Genomic DNA, 20,643 nt, shown 5'->3' with positions numbered 1-20,643 from the left:
ATTATATAAAAATATAATATACATTTAAAGCAAGGATAGGAGGCATAATATAACATATAAATATACATTATACAAATCACAATAAGCTTACGATAAGCCTATAAAAACAATATACAGAAAGCTTTGAATGAATAAATAAATGAAATAATTACAAAAAAAATTATAAGCTTAAAATAATAATCCTGTAACAATAATATACAGAGAACTTTAGAACAAAGTGGACAAAATAAATAATAAGCACAAGTATTAACAAAAAATATATTAATATAGAAAACATGTTGAATTGAAATTAAAGGTAGGATTGAACTTTGAGTCTAAGACTGTTATTCTAGTATCCTTAAAACAAATTTGTTTTTTATAAGCGTTAATGAATTCAAATGTGTTTGCCTCCCAAGATACAATGGATTAATCAAATTTTTAAATGTTGTATTTTTCAACTTCTCTAAGCAAACTTGAAATTGTCTTCTTTATACCATATTGAAAGACCCTAAACAATTCTAAAAGTATTTCAGAAGAATACAAGAAGAAAATTACATAACTTCTTCTCTTGGTCTCCGTCTTATTTCATACTAAACCGAAGGGAAATTATGCTATAATATGTTTTTAAATCGTTTAATGTTAATTTTGCCTATTAAATTGGCTATTACAAATAGTTTACAATTAAATTTTATAATTTAAGTGGCTGTTATAAATTAATTTAAAATTTGTAACTCTCTAAATAAAAAACCAATTAACAAGCCATTAAATTGCTTTTTAAAATCTAAATTTTACTACAAATTCTTATTCATCCATATATATATATAAATATATATATAAGTTTTCAGGGTTTTTATTTTGAAACTAATATTTTTATGATTTTTAGATAGTTAATGTTAACATTTATTGAGTCAAATAAAAAACAGTAACAGTGATGCTATAGGTATCAAAATATTCATCAAATTTAAATACCAAATAACATGTGTTAAAATATTATTGATCGATATATTTATATAATTTAAATATAGATGATTGATTATTTAAATGAATAAGTGAATTAAAAAATAAAACAATTAAATTTGACTACATCATTTAATCAATAAATTTGGTTAATATTTTGATAATTCTAATATTATTAAAACATCATAAAAATATTTACTAAATAATAAATGTTAAAATATTATTAGTTAAGGTTAACCCTTGAATAAATATATTAATAAAAAAATAATTAAATATTATCACATTATCCATATATAATTTGAAAAATAAAAATAAATTTTGTTAATATTTTGATATTTCTAATATTATTGAATAAAAAAACTCATTTCAGATAACTAATTTTTGAGATAATTATCCTAAAAATATTACTTTTTTTTTTTAAAATTTAACTATCGATAAACATTTATTTTTTTATTTTTAGTAATTCGGAAACTAAAATTTTGTTCAGTTTTTTATCATGCATTAAGATAGAAAAAGATATTTATAATTGTTTATATAAATTATTATGATAACCCTACTGCTTTTTTCATTATTTATTTAAATAAGTATTGCGATCTTTATGATGAAATTTGGATTTAAGAAAATAAGGGAGTATGAAGTAGTTTTATTTTTTGTTTTTTTTCTTTAGGATGAATTTTTTATTTTTTACCAAAAAAACAAAAAAAGGAATCACAGTCAAAAGATTCGAGGTAAAAAAAAAAAAAAAGAAAAGAAAAAGAAAATTTAAATTGAATTAGGGGGTGTAACATAATATTTCCGTTGGATAAAACGACGGCTGCTGTATTAATTTGTGCGGGGGTTTTCGTGGCGCCAAACCCTAAAACCCTAAACCCTGATATCTCCTCTCTCCTAAAACCCATAACAAATCCGAGTTTCGTTCCTTCTCGAGAAAACAGAAACAGAAAAACGTTTCGAAAGTGTTTTCTCTAAAATGGAGGAGGAATTTCTCCGTGCGTGCGAGCTTCGTCTCCTGCGCTGCACCCTCCCATCGCCTCCGCCGTCCGCTTGCTCCCCCAAACCCCAATCGGAATCCTCCCATCGAAACCATCTCCGTTCTCTGATCCACGACTTACTCCATTTCATCGAGACTGGTACATATCTCCAAGCCATCACCAACCCCGATTTCCAACGACTCGTCGTCTTCAAACTCATCGATTCCAACCTCGACGATTCCCCTGAGTGCGCTGGCCGAGTCTACTCCGAGTTCCTCATAGCAATTGAGTCGTTCCTGAAAGGAGGAGAAGATGCAAACGACTCGGCGTACAGAGTCATGGTGGTGATGTGCATTGCAGTAGCGGCATTTCTCGCTTTCACTCAGTGTAACATGACCGGGTGAGTCAGACAACTCCATGTAATTTTATTTTATTTTCTTACGTTTGTTTGAAGATTTTTGCAATTTTTTTTTTGGTTAGACCATTGGAGAGTTTGCCGAAGTGCCCTCTGCCATTGAGAGGAATGAAGGGTAATGATAATAAATTTGTGGGGTGGGACAGTTGGGCTCGTAATCAGCTTATGGCTGCTGGGTCTGACTTGCTTGGGAAGTTCTCTTATCTTCAGGTATTCTTCATTTATTAACTTATTTTTATTTTTTTCCTCAGATTTTAATTTAATTCAAGCCTGCTGATTTGGAGTTTAGTATGTCAATGGTTTACTTTGTATTGGGGCCAAAGTGTTTTTAATCTATAGTTTTCTGGTTCATAACAAATTTTTCTTTTCAAACAATCACAAACATACATGAACCAACCATGAATGATTATTGTAATTGCCATTTATAGCTTAAAACAAAAAAAAAGAAAAGAAAAGAAATTAAAATAGTATCAAAGTTGTTTGTGTTTTTTAGAAGTGGCGTGGGATAATTTTAAATCATTTTCAAGCCTATGAGATAGTTGAGAAGCTCAACTATCATTTGATAAAAAAAAGAAAAGCCTGATCCTGTGCAGGTTTAGTGAAAGCTCAAAAACAAAAATGAAAAATAATCAAAAACCAAAAACAAATTATCAGAGGAACACTTGCTGTTAGATTTTTGTGTTTCTATGTGGTTAGTCTGATGTCAAGTGTTGGTTAATGAATGTTCTTAACATTTGTTGTTTTTTCTTAGATGCTATTTTCTTAATTATATTTGATAAAAGTTGTTGTTGTTTTTTTTTTTTTTTTTTTAACTTTTATTATTATTTTTTTTTGGCTTTGAAGTATATAGTATTTGCTAAGATGTTGCTCGTGAGGATGAAAGATCTGTTATTTGAAGGAAGTGTCTCTGTGTATGGAATTAGGAGCATCACATGGTGGCTTGCTAGGCTCTTACTTCTTCATCAGAGAATTTTGGATGACCGCTCTTCTTCTTTATTTGATCTCTTGCAAGTCTTTATGCATGATGTTTTGCATCATTTTGGCACCTTGGAAAAGGTTTTGAGTTATTGGGGTTCAAACTTGCATAATGACGAGGGTTTAACAATTGTCTCCATGGTTCATCTAGAAGCTGGAATCATGGAATATACTTATGGACGAGTTGATTCTTGCAGGTGATCCATTAGGGAATTTTTCTCATTTTTCTATGAGCATGTTTATTTATTTAATTTTTTGAAAATCTACTTTTAGCAATGTTATCTTGTGACTGGTTAGTTATTCTCATAATATTATAGTCTTAGATCTTTGTGTGGATTATGTGATTGATTATGTTTATATTGAAAATGATCTAGAGAAAAGTCAACCTTGTTACCAAAAGTACCATTGCATGGTGATCAACTATTCACAATATTAATGCAGTTAAAAGTTCCCATTGGAAAATTGAATTTAATAAACAAGTTAAAAAGGAACCAACCAAACAACTGACCCCTTCTTTATGCATTTTTGGGTGGTAGAAGATGGGAAACGGTATTTAAAAAACAATACCTCCTTGAGCATGCTCTCCAAAGCCCTAAACCCTTATTACATGGACGCCTTCGTATTATAGCCAACCAGTTTAGTGCTGAAATTATAGATCCTGCCTTGTATCATTTGTTTCAATATGAAGATATTAAAGGTTGTGACTTGTGAGGCATACATTTTATAGATGTTCACATTGAGTAAACTGCTTTTTAAGCAGACCAAGAAATACCCAAGATTTCCCATTCCTTCACAATTTGATTGATCTTTTAACTTTTTTTTTTTTTTTTTTTTTTTTTTGGGGGGGGGTTAAATTTAAGTACTATAATAGGGGAAGGAAATGTGAATGTACGGCATCAAATAGCATTGCTATTTAGTTTTGATACTTTCCCATTATATCTGGGTCCAAAATCATGTCTCAATCACTTGCCTGCAAAAAGACTGTACGGGATCAAATAGCATTGCTATTTAGTTTTGATACTTTCCCATTATATCTGGGTCCAAAATCATGTCTCAATCACTTTCCTGCAAAAAGACTGTCGAACTTCATTGTGACTATCTCTGGCAAATTGACATAGATGTCCCAGATTTTGGTGTTGCTGCCAACTAAGCAGTAGAGGGAACATTTGTATCCATTTACCAGGTAGAAGTTGCTCATAGTGCTCTCCCACTTTCAGAACAAAAGCTTCAGCTCTGTGTGTGTCCGTGCTTGCATCTCTTCGTATGCATGTGTATACGATAGGAAGGAAGAACTGGCAAAAAGTGAATTCCATAAATCTCCATTTTGCTTGTAATATGCATTCTTTCTGTTAAAAGTAGTTTGATACATTGTTTTAAGATTTAAATTTAGATGCACTACGATCTATATCCCATGACTCTGTATTGTAAAAGCACTAGCTAGTTGCTCATACAGTGTCACCTTTATGTTATGTATGATAGGCTGGCTGATTTGAAGGTTAAACATAGTTTCCTGCTCTTATCTCCCAACTTATTGTTGTTTGCCATTCTACCTTCTTGGCATCAGGTTATACTTTAATTCAGCTGAAGAGGCAGCTGGTCTTCATCTTTCTGTTACTGGGGCTCTTGGTTTTCGTACTTTATATCAGGTAAATTTAAAGTATGTACTTTGTATATTATTTTCTCAGAAGTTTATATATTATTTTTTCTCAAGTTCATTTATTAGGATTGCATATTATTCTTTAATATAGGTAGAACCAAAGGCACAAATGGTACTTGTTGCAGACACAAGCTCAACTAACACTGGCAAGAGATGTCTCTCAGTTTCCTGTGACCCTCAGACACAAGTCTCTAGTATTAGTGATAATAATTCATATCAAAGTGAAACTTATGAGGGTTCTGATATATTAATGACGCCAAAACTGTTAGAAAATGACAATGAATCTGAAATTAGAGCAAAAGGCATTAAAGTTGGTGGTACTGGTACCCCTTTGAGTGCAACCCATCAAGCAGTGATCCTCGCCAAATGTCTTCTAATTGAGAAGAGCACTCGACATGATGAAATGCAAAGTATGTGGCTTTGATATATGCATATGGTTATGTACTTTTACAGCCTTTTTAAATTGGGAGCTAAATGGTATTTTTTCCTTATTACATTGTCAATAATGATAGTTTAATTTTAATAAACCACAAGGGTGTGGATTTTGTTGAGTGCAAAGTATGTTGCTTTGATATATGCATATGGTTATATTCTTTTGCAGCCTTTTTAAATTGGAAGCTAAATGGTAGTTTTTGCTTATTACTTTGTCAAAAATGAAAGACTAATTTGAACAAACCGCAAGGGCATGGATTTTGCTGTCATTGTTTGTTTGAATTTCTCTCTGTACCATGCATTTTCCTTATACATATTTTTCATTTTGTAGTTCCATAGATGTTAACCAATGTTGGTATTGATACTGAAAAAGTTGCATTGAAATTTCCATGAATTCATACCAATAATGGATACGTGCCTGATGTATCTATTATTATAATATTCATGTGTTCATGTTTAATCCTTGCTTATAATATGGAGTACAACAATTTCTTTTATATTTGATTAAAGTAATATGCTTAGACTATTTCAATGGCTTGTATTTGTTTCAGGATGGGATATGGCTCCATACATCGAGGCAATCGATTCTCAGCAGTCGTCGTACTTTATTGTAAGTACAAAGTTACAACATCATTTGGTTATGAAACTGCTAAAAAGTTCTATTGAAAGTACACATATGATTTTGTGCTATTCTTCTCTTGTAAAACAAGTGTTGAATGTGTAATTATCACCTCAATACGTAGTTGAAATTTTTTTTTTTCCCTCATGTCAAATATCCATTGCCTCAATCCTTGTCATATAAATAAGTTAGTTTTGAGTTAAAGAGATTGTCATGAATCTAAAATGTTGTTGTTTAGAGACTCACATGGTAGGATCTCAAATGTACTTCTGGTTTTTCTTGGAAAATGTGTAAGCAAATAGATATTGAAGAGTTATATGAAAATCTTCCATCTAAACGCTCATAATGGTTGCCTCCTTGAGCAAATTGGTGTCCCACAATCAGTTTTATCCAATGGTCAATAAAAGGATTGTTAACAGAACTTGATTATCATTCTGATACCAATGATGAAGCTGAAACATGCTGCAGCAGAAAGCACCCATTCACTTTAACCATAGCCTTTTAGGGAAGAGTGTCTCCAAATGATGATGTTTTAATATTCACAAGTCCATTTTTCATTTTTAAGGCATGTCAATGCTTTAACTATTGTCTTGAAGTTCCTAAGCGCTCAATCAACTGTCTAGTGAGAATGCTCGACTCAAATAGATTTTCGACATGGAATTAATTAGTCTATAACTGATTAAAGCTTCACTGCATTCGTTATCAGTAGGCTCACCTCACTTGAGAGACAGATAGCATGAAAGAGGAAAGATAGGTTTAGAAAGTGCCTCTGGAAACCATAGTCCAAGTAAATTGCAATAGCGTATGATACTGCATCTGCATGACTGCATTTGGTATAACCATTTTGTCGGTTTATTTGGATGTCTGCTGTAAGCCTCTTTTGTCTTGCTGAAATTTTTATCTATTGCAGCCCTTCAATTGTTTTTCTGTTAGTTTTCCATTTTTGTTATTTTCTTCATTGAATTGATAAAAGTCCATTTTCTCTATTAGATTCGGTGTTTCTGCGACATTCTACGTGTTCGGTGGGAGTCAACTCGTAGTCGCACAAAGGAGCGTGCTTTGGTGATGATGGATAAGTTGGTATGACATGTATCTTTGTTTATGTGTCAGTTTGCTTAAAGTTCTATGTTCTGTATATATTTTCCTTTTGCTCGGTGTGTTCCTGTTTATTAATTGTTGCCAGTGCTCTGGGTTATGCATTTTCTGTGCACCTTTAAGATGGTAAGATATTGAAACACTAGAAGATGAAGGGCCTCTGTTTTCAAGTTTTCCAAAGTTATTTTTCCAAAATTTCGTAAATAACTGGTTATAATCATGCAAATTGATTAGACTTTTTTATCGTTACTTTGATGTTTTTCATTTTTAGATAATTGTAATATTAGGAATGGCTTAAAATAGAAGAATTTAATTGTATGTCTTTGATTTATTGATTTTGCTAATAGACAGTGGAATAATATGGTTAATGAGGTGAGTGCACCTAAATTTAATGGATTCATGTTTTATAACTTCACATCTTATTGGTCGATTAGGTGTATGCAGATTCACCATTTTTATAATGTCAAACCATTTGTCGATTTAACTATCCAAGTGTTTGAGTTTGTGGCTTTGTCCTTTTTTTCACTTTTCACTTATGAGCATTTCGTTTCCAGGTCCAGGGTATCTATGAGCCTTCTCCAGGAGTGGCACAAAGGATTCCTTTTTGTTATGGGGCTTATATTCCATCAGTTCCTGCCTTGCGGAAGTATGGTTTTTTCTTCATCTTTGAGCAGTGCAATTATGTCATTTTCTATATTTGCTTTCCAAATTTTTGTTACTTTACACTTGCTTCCAACCACCATTTCTTGTTTTCATAGTCTTATATGTCTTCTTTCTTACTGACACTTGATGTCCTTTTTTGTTTAACTCTAATTTTTCCTTTTTGTATTTTATTGCTAGGGAATATGGTGAACTTTTGGTACGTTGTGGTTTGATAGGAGAGGCAGTTAAAATTTTTGAGGATTTGGAGTTATGGGACAATCTGATATTATGTTATCGGTACGATATCATTTAAAGGCTATTACCAAAGTTGAATTATTCATCTGCTGTGACTTCAAATTTATTTCTTTGTTTTTTATTTTGGTGTTACTCCATGGGGGCTCATATGAATTATTATATGGAAAACAGTTTAATGGAGAAGAAAGCAGCAGCTGTTGACCTTATCAAGGTTCGATTGTCTGAAATGCCCAATGACCCCAGGTTATGGTATGTGTTCGTATGGCTTTGTATTATAGACACAAATATATATTTCTCTCGTATCTTGTTACAATGAATCAATATCCAAATTAAAGTTAAGCTGATATGTTGATATTGTTGAAACTTGAAACAACTACAACTTCCGCAATGCAAACCAAAGAACTCAATGTTGTGTTTTGTGAATATGATCAAAGCCTTATATTCAGTCTTAAAAAATGTATAGATGAGTGTCCAGTCCTGTTAAACAATAGTAGAAAGGGGATTAGGGAAAGAGGGACATTTGCACCATTTTGTGCTCCACAGTCATACAGGAAGAAGAAGGGAAAAGGGGGAAAAAAAAAAGAAGAAAAAAGAAAAAAAAGAGAATGAAATAAAGAAAAGGGAAATGGTCTTATGCGCACTCTTCATGAGTTGCCATTCAATAAACTTAGCAGGAAATTTAGCAACTGCCCTTATCAAGTAAAACTTTTACCAAATATCTTTCTGCAACAAATGTACCAGGCTTCCTGTATCCTTCCAATGCCAAGGGATAGGATAATAACTTTCGGATATTTTATAAATATATATGTATATATATACATATATATAGTTGAACTGATATGCCAAGGATCCTACAACAGTCACAATTTAGATTTAAATTAGATTTGACCATGTTTGGAATTGCAAATTACATACCTACCTCTGGACCAAATTACAACTGAGGTACTCCACGACACTGATTTTTATGGGTTCTAAATTTTAATGAGAAAAGTGCTAAAGGATGGGTAACCACCAGTTCATAAAATTGTTACAATCTAAATATTGAAAAGAAATAATAAAGTTCAGAGAAGAAGAAAATTGTGTCTATGCCCAAAAAGCTTATGCATAAAAATTTGAATTTAATCTCGTAAAAAGAGTGATTTCTGTTTCCCCTTCAGAAGATCTGCTCTTCTTTTCCATTCAAATTCATACATCATACAATCAGGAATAGTTCTAATACCTTCCACAACTCCTAACAAAATGGTGATTAGTAAAATGGATTAACCCATAACTTTTGGTTCTGTGATGTAACCTGAAGTGATCAACTGACTACCACTTGTTTTCACCCTGCTACTTAGACACATTGAAAGAGTGTTTCAGCCTTCAAATGCTATGCTCGTCCTCTTCATCCTAATTCACTGCTCATGCAGAAAGCAATGGATTCACCCCCCTCAGGACCTCCTTCTAACAAAATAGTCATTTCTAAATGTAAACATCTTGAACATTGTCTTTATGATATGCCAAATTAGTAAACTTTGATTCTGCAACCTGACAAGAAGAGATCAACTGACTCTGACTCTTGTGTATGCATGGAATATCACTGACCCATAATTCCCTGCTGCTATTTAAATTGGCAATTATCAAAGTTTAAGAGTGGCCATCTTTGTGAAAGAAGTGACTTTTCATTAAGGCTTTGAAAGTCAAATCTTCTTCCATGAGATTAGATAAGAGTTTGTCCTGCCAATTCTCAATGCAACGATAAGAGTTTGTCCTGCCAATTCTCAATCCAACACTTAATATACATCTTCTATTGTGCTTAAAAATGTATTTTGTGGTAAAAGAAGGCAAAGGGTGGTTTTTAAGGTCATGTGCTAGGTATTTTTCAGTTTTCATTTGTAAGCTGATGTAAGGTAGGATTAGTGGTCCTCCTTTCATATCTTATTTACTTATACATAGAGATTTTCTTCACATTAAAAGGATAAAAGTAGTGAAGCAGGGCACTACATTTTTTTTTTTATTTTTTATTTTTTTCCTTCTTCATTTCATGAGATCTATGCCAGCTGTCCTCATAATTAAGATACCATGAACATACAGATATTGTTCAAACCTTCGTTAGGAGTTGCCAAATTGAAGAAAGTGGGAATACATATTTCAAAAGATTGTATTTTTGTTACAGTGCCACTTATTTGCTCTCTGCATTAAAATTGAAGTTTGTAAACACATATAGTCTCTAAATTCGTTTCTTGTGCATCATATTCTACTACTCTTCCTTATCACCTTAGACTGTATCTTTGTCTTTCTTTCCTTGATTTATTGTATATCAAATTTTACACTCTTTTTTAAAATCATTGAATTGTGCCTCTTGGTCTTTCTAACTTCTTTATTATACTACAATGCTTTTTCCCTTGGTTTATCTTTGATTAAAACTTATGCAAATGATAACTTGCGTTAAAGCAGTACTAACTTGAGGCACATCTTCTGTTTTCCTTTGTTTGTCTTGAAGCTTTGTTTCAATATGGATGGTTTTGAAGCTCGTTTTATTAACCTCCACTATTGTTATCTCCATGCATGCACCAATGCATGTGAGTATAAAATTTGCTTCTTTTTAAATTTCTATAAATTTTGTTTAAACTTGTATTTCTATGTGTAATAAGAAAGGATTTTGTTTATCTAACTTCTGCACTTTAGGTGCTCCCTGGGTGATGTCACTAACAATGATTCCTGCTATGAAAAAGCTTTGGAAGTTTCAAATAATAGGTCAGCCAGAGCTAAGGTGATGAATTTCTTGTAATCAACTTTTTGCCAATACAATTTAGCGTTGCTTTTGCTAATACCTTTTTTCTGTTTGACAGCGGTCTCTTGCACGTAGTGCATATAATAGAGGTGACTATGAGAAATCTAAAATCCTGTGGTATGTTTTCTTCCTTTAAGCTGTTTCCCTGATTTTTTGGTGTTTGCTAATTTTCCACTCATAATTATTTGAATGTGCGTTAATACTTCTGTTATTTCATTTCAGGGAGTCTGCAATGGCATTGAATTCCTTGTATCAAGATGGCTGGTTTGCACTAGGAGCTGCTGCATTGAAGGTAGTTCATTCGACCTATGTTGATTTTCTGTTTTCGCTCCAATTTACACGTTTGATAGATTGACATACTTTATAAAAATGGGGTGATTATTTTGTTATTCTGTATAAAAGGGTAGCTAGTAATATTATGTTTGGACTTACTGCTGAAGAAATGGTACAGGCTAAGGATGTTGAAAAGGCATTGGATGGCTTTACTCGTGCTGTGCAACTAGATCCAGAAAATGGGGAGGCATGGAATAATATTGCTTGTTTGTATGCTCTCTTCATTTTAAATCATCTTTTGTCTATCTACTCTGGGGCGGGGGGGGGGGGTGTTGGGGGGAATCCTTATCTCATCAAAATTCCTTTTTTTCTTGACTGTGTTTTAAATTTGTAATCTTTTCATACTACCCTGAATTTGCAGATTACTCATAGTTTACCAAGTAATTATTGCAACTTCTTCAAGTGCTATAATACAGTTAAATACTTTCTAGTTTAGACAAAGTATGTCTCCTGTTAAGTAAATCTTGATGGTTCAATGCATTTTAGTTATATACTAAACGAGCTACTAATGGAATATATCTAGACGTCTGTTTTTGTGAGTACTGGAAAATTTTATTCTATATAGTGCAGAGGTTAAATTATTTTGACGGGGGGCAAAATGAGGATAAGAAAGACTTGGGAGGTAAAAAAAAGAAAACAAAAAAGAAAAAATAAGAGATGGTAAGAGAGAAAGTAGTTTCTGTTTCCCATCCTGTAGAGGCAAAGCAATCTACTGTATTGTGTTGGGAGGATAGAGAAGTTAAAGAGAGATATGTTTTATAAGAAAGACAACGCAGGTAAAAAAATAGAAAAAAAAAAAAAAAAAAAAAGAAGAAAAGAGTAAAAGGAGTTTCTTTTTCCCATCCTGTCAAAGCAAAGGAGTCTACTGTATCGCGGGGACTCGAGAAGTTAATGAGACAATTTTTATTCATGCCCTACAGAGTAAGGAAGTACAAATCAGTAATGTCATTCAATGTTTTTGTTGAAATTTTCGATTTTTGGGGATGGCAACACTGATAGGCAGGGGTGGGGGTTTGGAGAGATTTCTACCCTGGTGTTGCAAAACAAAAAAAAGGATTTTGCTGTAATCAGCTGATATTTACAGATATTATTGCTTATCTTTGGTAAATAATTTCTATAAATATTGGTGGGCATTGCTGGGTATCAATACCTGCCCATCAACATGTTCTATATGCAAAATTCAATACTTTTAGGAAGTTATCCATCGTTTTTGTGATTTTTCTGGAGTTTCTATCTACATTGACAGTTTGTCGGTATTTCCAAAAATTCAACCTCACATTAATGTTGACACCGATATTTGGTCCCTTGCTAATGAGTAGAACGTGGATTTGAGTGTTTTGTTTTGTTAGTTTTTGTTTGCTTCTGCCCATGAGTCCTGCTTATTTTATTTCAACTATGAAGATTCATCAAAGTAGCTTAAAATATTAATTTCTATGCAGTTGTATTATTTTTTCTTTCTCATTTGAGAGTCTTGTAAAACTATAGTGGTTTTCTTTCATGTTGGATAAATATGTTGTGATGGATAATTTAAAGTCAATCGCAATTCCTTTTTTTGGGTCTGAATTTATAAATGTCTTTTTTTCGTTCAATCATATTATATTTAAGTACTTTAGTAAAGTGTTTTTACTTTTCCAACTGTGCAGACATATGATAAGGAAGAAGAGCAAAGAGGCTTTCGTAGCTTTTAGAGAAGCGCTGAAGTTCAAGTTCTGTGTTTTTGCATCAATGGCTTCATCTTTATATCACATGCATTATGTTCTCTCTCTCTCTCTCTCTCTCTCTCTCACACACACACACCCACACAGAGACATACACGAACACTCTTGCACACACAATTGTTGCTGGTTGGGAATGGTTGGAATATGTGCTGACTGACACCTGTCTTGGTGACAGACGAAACAGCTGGCAATTGTGGGAGAACTACAGCCAAGTTGCTTTTGATGTGGGCAACTTAACCCAGGTAAAATGCTTCCTTTTGGAAAAGTCACAAACTGTTTGACACAAAGGTTGGTCTTGGTTTGTGTGCTTTGTGTGGACATAAGATATATCCTTGTAATCATGCTCAAGCTTTGCCAAGGTTTTTATTTTTGTCTTAATACCTGTGTTCTGTCAGTGCATTCTAGAGTTGGTACCTACCTTAGAGATTCTGAACCTGCTTGAAAAACCCATTTTATTTTATTTTATTTTTTATCAACTTATAGAATTTTTAAGAGGTAGGTTTAATGATAATTGCTATCATTTTTTTGGGGTTACTGTCTCTCTTGTCTTGATAAGTCCTAAATGCATGATGCAATTAGTTATTTGTAACCTTGTTTCACTCGAATGTATAACATCTAATGAGCTCAATAGACTATTGTTTGATGCCATATCATACGTAGTGAATTTTGATGCTACCTGCCTCTAAATTATAAGACCTGAATGACTAGAGTTTTAATACATGGTAATTGCATTTTGAAGTGTCATCGGTGCAATGCTAATCTGTAATATCTGGTTGCCATGTCATTATAACTGACTTGTATAATTTTCTATTTATTCATTTTTTAGGCTCTGGAAGCTGTTCGTATGGTGTTGGAAATTTCTAGTAATAAAAGAGTTGATGCTGAACTATTGGAAAAAATTATGGCAGAGGTGGAGAAAAGGGCATCAATTAGTCTTTCTACATCTACTGCAATGACTGACAATAACAATTCTCAAGTCTGCCCAGATGATTCTCAAATAGTTCCTCATAATGAGTTATATGCAGAATCTGGGGTGGAAAGATCAAGGGAAACTGAACACTTGCTTGATTCCATTGGAAAAGTTCTACAACAGGTAGCATTTAACTTGATGAATTATCAGTTTTCTTTACTTTTGCTTTTACTCTTTGTTAAAGTGAATATCTCTTACTGCCAATTATTTGCATTCCTTTTTTCAAAATGTCCACAAATTATGTATAAATCTGTTCATCATTGATCAATTCCATTGCTTATTTTGGTGTTTATAAATAAACATATTAATGAATTTTGGTGGTGTTGATCATTTTTATGGGATCTTAGAGCCAGCTTTTTATGCTTCTTGTTCTCATGCATGGCAGTGTTGCTTTTGCTATTCTAGAAACTTAAAAGATAGGCTCTAGAATCACTCCTAAAATTCCTAGGCATCATACCTATGTTTTGCATCACACAAAATCAGAGAAAAAACTCTCAGAAAAATTCTTGTATTATTAATCAACTTGTCTAAAAGAGTTACAAAGGCCCCTATTTATAATAAAACCACCTAACAATATTAGGAAACTAAAATAATACCTAACAACATCAGGAAACTAAAATAATAAGAAACCTAATTAAATAAGGAAACTAATTAATAAAAGTTACTAACAACATAAGGAACTAAAATAATAAAATAATTCAAATTAAATAAGGAAACTAAATTAGGTTAAGGCTACTAAATCCTTGAAAGGCATATAAGCCCATCTTCATCCTAAATCATTCCAAATCAATGTTTGGGCTTTAGAATCTGATTTTCCTCTCCTTTGATAAGTTTTCAAAGGTTGTTTCCAATTTGCAACAATTTCTTGTTTCCATCTTGCATCAAATACCCTGTACATCACTATCAATACTGAAGATATGATTGTGTTTTGGGCTTATTTTGATAATCAGAAAGTGGTACATGCTATATAATGTCAAAATTTTAGAACTTTACATTCACACCCAAAATGTATATAAATCCTGCTAAACTCTTTTTATGCCATTATTTGACCCACATACATTTCAAAACTAGTAATTTGTTTCTGAAGCAGGACGCTACCATGGATAAGGGGAAGAGAGATTAGAATCAATAGCTTTATTCAGTAATCAAAATCATGTGTCGATTAGGGTTGGAGAGGGCCGTAGTTATAACAAAACAACCAATTGAAAAGGGTATACCCTAAAATAGAAGGGAAACTAATGACTATAAAGAAACCTCATTAAATTAGGAAACTAATTAGCTTAAGAATTCTCATAAGAACATTTAATAAACAACTTTATATGTTTACATCGAACATAAGTCTTTCGTCTTTCTTTCTTGATCTCCACGAGTTTATTAGACTTACGGGGCTATAGCTAGAACTTGATAGTTAATCCTTCATTAAGAACAGTAGAGCACACAAAATATGGTCATTTGCAATATTATCTGAAGTCACAATAAACATTTGAGCACGTTGAAAGTTTTCCATGAATTTGAAGCATAATTTTACATCTTTAAGCTTGCATGCATGAAAATATTTTATGGTGGACTACAAGGCATCATTAGTCATGAAAAGACTTGTCAGCTTATTTCATAAAACTTGCATATGCATTAAATTTTTGTTTTCTTGATATGGGTGTTCTTTACATGAGTCTAACTAAAGTGGAGGTGGGAAGATTCTTGCTAGTTGGATATTCTCTTTTCTTCATTGTTTCTTAGATTGTTTTATTTATCAATATCAAAGAAATTCTATCTGTTTTCTTGCCTATGTTGATGTTTGTACTAGCTTTGTTGTTTGAAAGTACACAGAAATTAGAAATTTAGAATGACAGAAGAATTGTCTTCTTTTTTCAACTTTCTTGAAAGTCTCTCTCTTCCTAATACTTCTGATAAGCGAATACGGTCTCTTGAGTCCTCAAACACCTTCATGTGCGTTTTTAAGTTTTTGATTAATCTTCTTTCCTTCCCAGTGTCCGGATCTAAACATATTATTGAAGTTGTGATTATGTTTGACAGAAGTTGCATTGGACTTAAATGTGTTATAACTTTATGTTTTTAAATTCTTTTGTAGGTTATTCAGAATGCAAATTTGAAAAACTTTTTTATGCATTTTCTAGCGCCAAATACGTCATAGTTTTATTCTAACCACAACACTATGTATATATCCAAAAAGAGGTTCTATTCATGCTAACTTCATAAGCAGGATTTTTCATCGGCCTTGGGTTTCAACACATGATTTTTACATAAAATCTATTATGAATCAGCCATAATTCTTAGGTATAGCCATATTTGAAATAGAATCAATTATGATTGTAATGCAAACTTAAAATACTTGAATAAATTATGGAATATAATAAAAAATCAGCAACTTTAGTTAGTTATGCATTATTTAAACCTTTAATAGTTAGTAACTTAGTATCGTTTCAATCTTAGATTTTTATGATGATAGGTGGACTTTATGGGTTTGCGAAAGAAGACGGGTTATATTGGGGCTTTATTCTTTAAGTTAAATGTTTATATTATCCTGAAATAAACTATCTATGGCCAGCATGCAAGGCCCAAACATGGCTCAAGATATAAACAGGAACCAGGCTTTTAGATGAGTGTTTATGCTAAATTCAAAGATTGTGGTTAAGTACACTCTTTGATGTGCATACTGACCGATTAATGAACTTTCCATAGGAAAAAGGTTATTCACAATCATTGTTGCCTTTGAATGGATCTAATCCAATCGTTCATAGGATGTTTATACTTCAACAAAGCTATTACCCAATATCCTGCAGTTGCAGAAAAGCCTGTTACATCATCTATTTGTTTCCTTATCAGATTCAAACTAGTAATTAAACCTGATGGCTGAGTGCTTGGAAGTTAAAACCCATTGGTCTACTATTGCTTATATGGATTTGCTTGGCATGTAAGCATGTGAAGAGAGCTCTTCAATTTAAATGGGGCAAGGTGCAAACTTTTATCTAATAACCTGTCAAGTGGCTGTCACCTAGGTGCCAGTCTGGACCAATCAGGTTATCCAGTTGCCATGATGTGATTAGGCAAAGATGCCATAATTCTCTCGGTGACTTTATGTCACCATATTGCAGATTATGTTTGCCTTACCCATGTCTTCAAATCAAGTTCAAGACAATGGATTATGAATCCACCATATGTGGGTCTGCTATTTACTCTCTCTTAAATCTTTTGTAGTTCATAGTCAAGGTCATGTAATTGACCTTGGACACTAATCTTTTCGGTTCTTTAGACAATGGATTGTGTATCCACCATATGTGGGTCTGCTTTTTTCTCCTCTCTTGTGCTATTCATATTTAATTTATCATTACTACTATAGAAGCTCCTCTAGGGGATGGGGAAAAGCTACTTTTCAAAGAAAATCTTTAGTAGTTCATGGTCAAGGTCATGTAATTGACCTTGGCACTAATCTTTTTGGTTCTTGAGAAGAAAATGTTTGGGATATTAATCCATATATATTGATATTGAAATTAAAAAAATAAAAATAAAAAAATAAAAAAAATGGTTGTATAAGTTTGGGTATCGTATAGAAATACTCTCTTATTTGCCATCCTTTTGGTTCGGTTGAACATCTATATCTGCTGACTCAATATTTCTTTTCCTGATGTAGATAGTTCGCAGTGGAAATGGATCAGATATCTGGGGCTTATATGCAAGGTGGCACAGACTCAAAGGAGATCTGACAATGTGCTCTGAAGCCCTTTTGAAGCAAGTTAGATCTTACCAGGTACCTCTGTTAGTAATACTTATGCAATTTATGTTACTTTGTATGGTTACTTTTGGTAGGTTTTATTTCACACTTTCTATTGCTAGCAACATTGATTATTCATCTGAAGATGAGCAAATGAATGCAATTTTTCGTATCTTAAGTTATGAATGTGAATTTCTAGGTTCATTTTACTAGGAAATGAGCAAAAGGATACGACTTACCTTTTTATATGCAAGGAAAGTGATAGAAACCAAAGTGTTTGTTTTGGGGAAGAGTAACTTATCGTTTAACCTCTATAATTGATTTTAGAATTGCCAATCACGTAGGGTGAACTCTTATAACAAGAACCCTAATATAATTACTACGTACATGGTGGTGATCTGCCTATTAATCAACTGATGCTCTTATTTGATAGCATTTGTAAGAAAGCGAAACCTCATCCAAAATTCTTGGGCAAATGTAAATTTGAGCAGAGTATATCTGTTTTCTTTTGAAGCAGGATTCAACAAACGATTGGATACATTAGGCTCTTGCGCCTTGTTATCATTGTGCTCAATAGGATGAGCCTGATAGGAAGCGGGCCTATGTATTTAAGCTTACATTCACAAGATTACATCCTCACATAAACCTTATTGCAACTATAGTTACTTTATTTTAGGAGAGATGTATAATTTTAGCTTATGAAATTATAGATCAGATAAATTTATTATTATTGTCCATAAATTGTATTCCAAATATTTGTCTCTTTCTTTGCTCTTCTCTCTCAGGGATCTGACTTATGGAAAGATAGAGATCGGTTTAGAAGGTTTGCACATGCTTCCTTGGAACTTTGCAAGGTTTATATGGAAATTTCATCATCTACCGGGAGCCGTAAAGAATTACTTACAGCTGAGATGCATCTCAAGAACATTCTTAAACAGGCATGATCATCTTCAGATAAATTCACTTCCAACACTAGTATGCACGTCTTTATGCCTAAGTAACATATAAAAAACAACGTATTATCTTAGCTTGATGGATTGCTTGACACCTTTTCTATCCTTACAAGTGGAATTTCTGCAATTTTTTTACTCATTTTAAAGTGGGGGGAAAAAAACAAGGACTTAACAAGATAAATTTTTTGAATACTCAGGCTGGCAGCTTCTCCGACATGGAAGAAACCAGGGATCTTCAAGGTTGCCTTGATGATATAGTGAAGATGAAATCCAATTCTATTTCTACATGAACTTTATCGAAAAGCTCTCAGTTCGAATTGTTATGGCCATGCTGAATGGGAAATTAGATGCGTATGTTGTCCTAATTTATGAGCAGCCCTTGATTATGGAATAAAAAACAAAAAAGTAACATAATTTTAAATTGTGTTTTATTTTTTTATGTTGATAAAAATGTTTTACTATAATCAACTAACATTAGCAAATCATTAAAATGAATAAATTACACATAATTTAGAAAAAAAAAAAAAAAGGCTCCTTATTTATTTATTCATTTATTTTCTGTTAAATCTTTCGAGCATTTATACCTAGAATTTAATGTATCAGTATAAATAAATAGCAGAATTAAACCGGATAAAATTTTATTTCACTTCTTCATTTATGCCGTTTATTATGTTGGGGCTTTAGAATTGGATTTTTAGTTTTCATTTTTTGTTATTTATTATTATTATTATTTATTTATTTATTTATTTATTTTTATGAAGTTGACTATTCAAGCAAAAGCAAGGTGCGATCCAACTAATGGATGTATATAGTTTCTCGTATTACAAGAAACATGTTTAGATCAATTTCACTTTAGTTCTTGCTACTATAATGTAAAAGAATGTTTTTGGTCAGGGTTTTAAAGTTTAATTATGATCCAACCATATCTAATTGATTTTTATGAAACCTTACTAATGGATTGTGAACTAAAATTGATGTTTGTGCATGAAAAATATTGTTTTTATGATGTATATGGAAATCTACGAATTTTTTAATGATCAAGAAATATTATTTGATATCTTAGATATTGTTTTGATGATCTAAGTACACATTTTAATAATCTTGTTATGCAAGAAACCCAAAAATACTAAATGCGGTCCAAAAACGTGCAAAACATACTGGCCCTTAGATTATACTGAACGGTTCAGATTGCATTTTTTTCCCTTCTAGTAACACTCTCTCACGTTTTTTTCTTCCTCTTCTCCTCTGCTTCCACCCTAAATGCAAGTGCTGTCCCTTGCGTTGATGTAATGTACAAATCATAAAAAATGATTGAGAAAAAAGGGAAAAATTAATTTGATAACAGCATCCAAAACTATTGACTTTGGTAAGTGGGTATACAATTGAATGCAAAAACTTTTAACAGTAGCGTGAGCCTGGTTCTTCTATCCTCCCTTCCTTTCCTCATCAGTTCCAATCTTTTTTCCTTAGCTTTCTCCGTAAGCAAGCCTTAGTGCACAGCCAATTTGGTGAAAAATACTATTTCACTACTAAAAACTTTTGAATGGAAATTTCTAAATCAATCCGGTTTTAGAAGGTTACAAGAGCAGATTTTTACAGAAAACAAACATTTATTATTTTACCCAGGGTGACAATAAAAATGGCAATTAACAAGCTCTAAAACTTACTTCAATGGATCCACTTGCTTGACACTCGGATGATCAGAACTGGGAATTTTAACAGCATTTGACTTAGCATTTGAGCCCTTTCTTAACAACTGGTGCTGTGCCAAGGCAATTTCCAGTTCTGATACTCTGTCCCTCTTTTTTTTTTTTTCCTAAAAATAAAATTTGGTGGCTGCTTGCTTGACGGGAAGATGGTGGTCGCTTGCTAGAATGGTGAGAGATGCTGGCTGCTGGATGGGTGAAAGCAGAGGAGAGGAGGAAGGGTGGAAGCAGAAGGGTAAGGGAATGCACGTGAGAGCCTTTTTGGGAGGGGAAAAAAAGGTGCAATCTGAGCCGTTCGGTATAATCTAAAGGCTAGTATATTTTGCAAGTTTTTGGACCGCATTGAAGTTAATCAGGTCAGTCCTCAAGGTAGTCTTCCTGTATATATATATATAGATCGTTGAATAGTCAAATTTCTGTTTGCTACACAGTATTAAGATATTGGAGTTATAACTAAACGGTT

General features: G+C 32.7%; 1 protein-coding gene across 1 annotated transcript; it reads left to right on the top strand.

Annotated features, from left to right (window-relative positions):
* Positions 1-1,738: 1,738 nt before the first annotated feature.
* LOC107435450 (uncharacterized) lies at positions 1,739-19,480 on the top strand. The gene is made up of 20 exons (XM_016047066.4): positions 1,739-2,307; positions 2,388-2,532; positions 3,166-3,494; positions 4,862-4,943; positions 5,046-5,364; positions 5,938-5,996; positions 6,996-7,085; positions 7,655-7,746; positions 7,941-8,039; positions 8,169-8,246; positions 10,665-10,749; positions 10,829-10,887; positions 10,993-11,062; positions 11,222-11,313; positions 12,747-12,809; positions 12,997-13,063; positions 13,648-13,914; positions 17,441-17,557; positions 18,307-18,459; positions 18,672-19,480. Exons 1-20 carry the CDS (start codon positions 1,907-1,909, stop codon positions 18,762-18,764), a joined length of 2,760 nt encoding a protein of 919 aa, XP_015902552.2. The 5' UTR covers positions 1,739-1,906; the 3' UTR covers positions 18,765-19,480.
* Positions 19,481-20,643: the final 1,163 nt, after the last annotated feature.

The sequence above is a fragment of the Ziziphus jujuba genome, chromosome 7, assembly GCF_031755915.1.
Source record: "Ziziphus jujuba cultivar Dongzao chromosome 7, ASM3175591v1".
Taxonomy (NCBI): Eukaryota; Viridiplantae; Streptophyta; class Magnoliopsida; order Rosales; family Rhamnaceae; genus Ziziphus; species Ziziphus jujuba.
The sequence above is the reverse complement of the archived record's forward strand: the minus strand, read 5'-3'. Positions and strand labels throughout refer to the sequence as shown.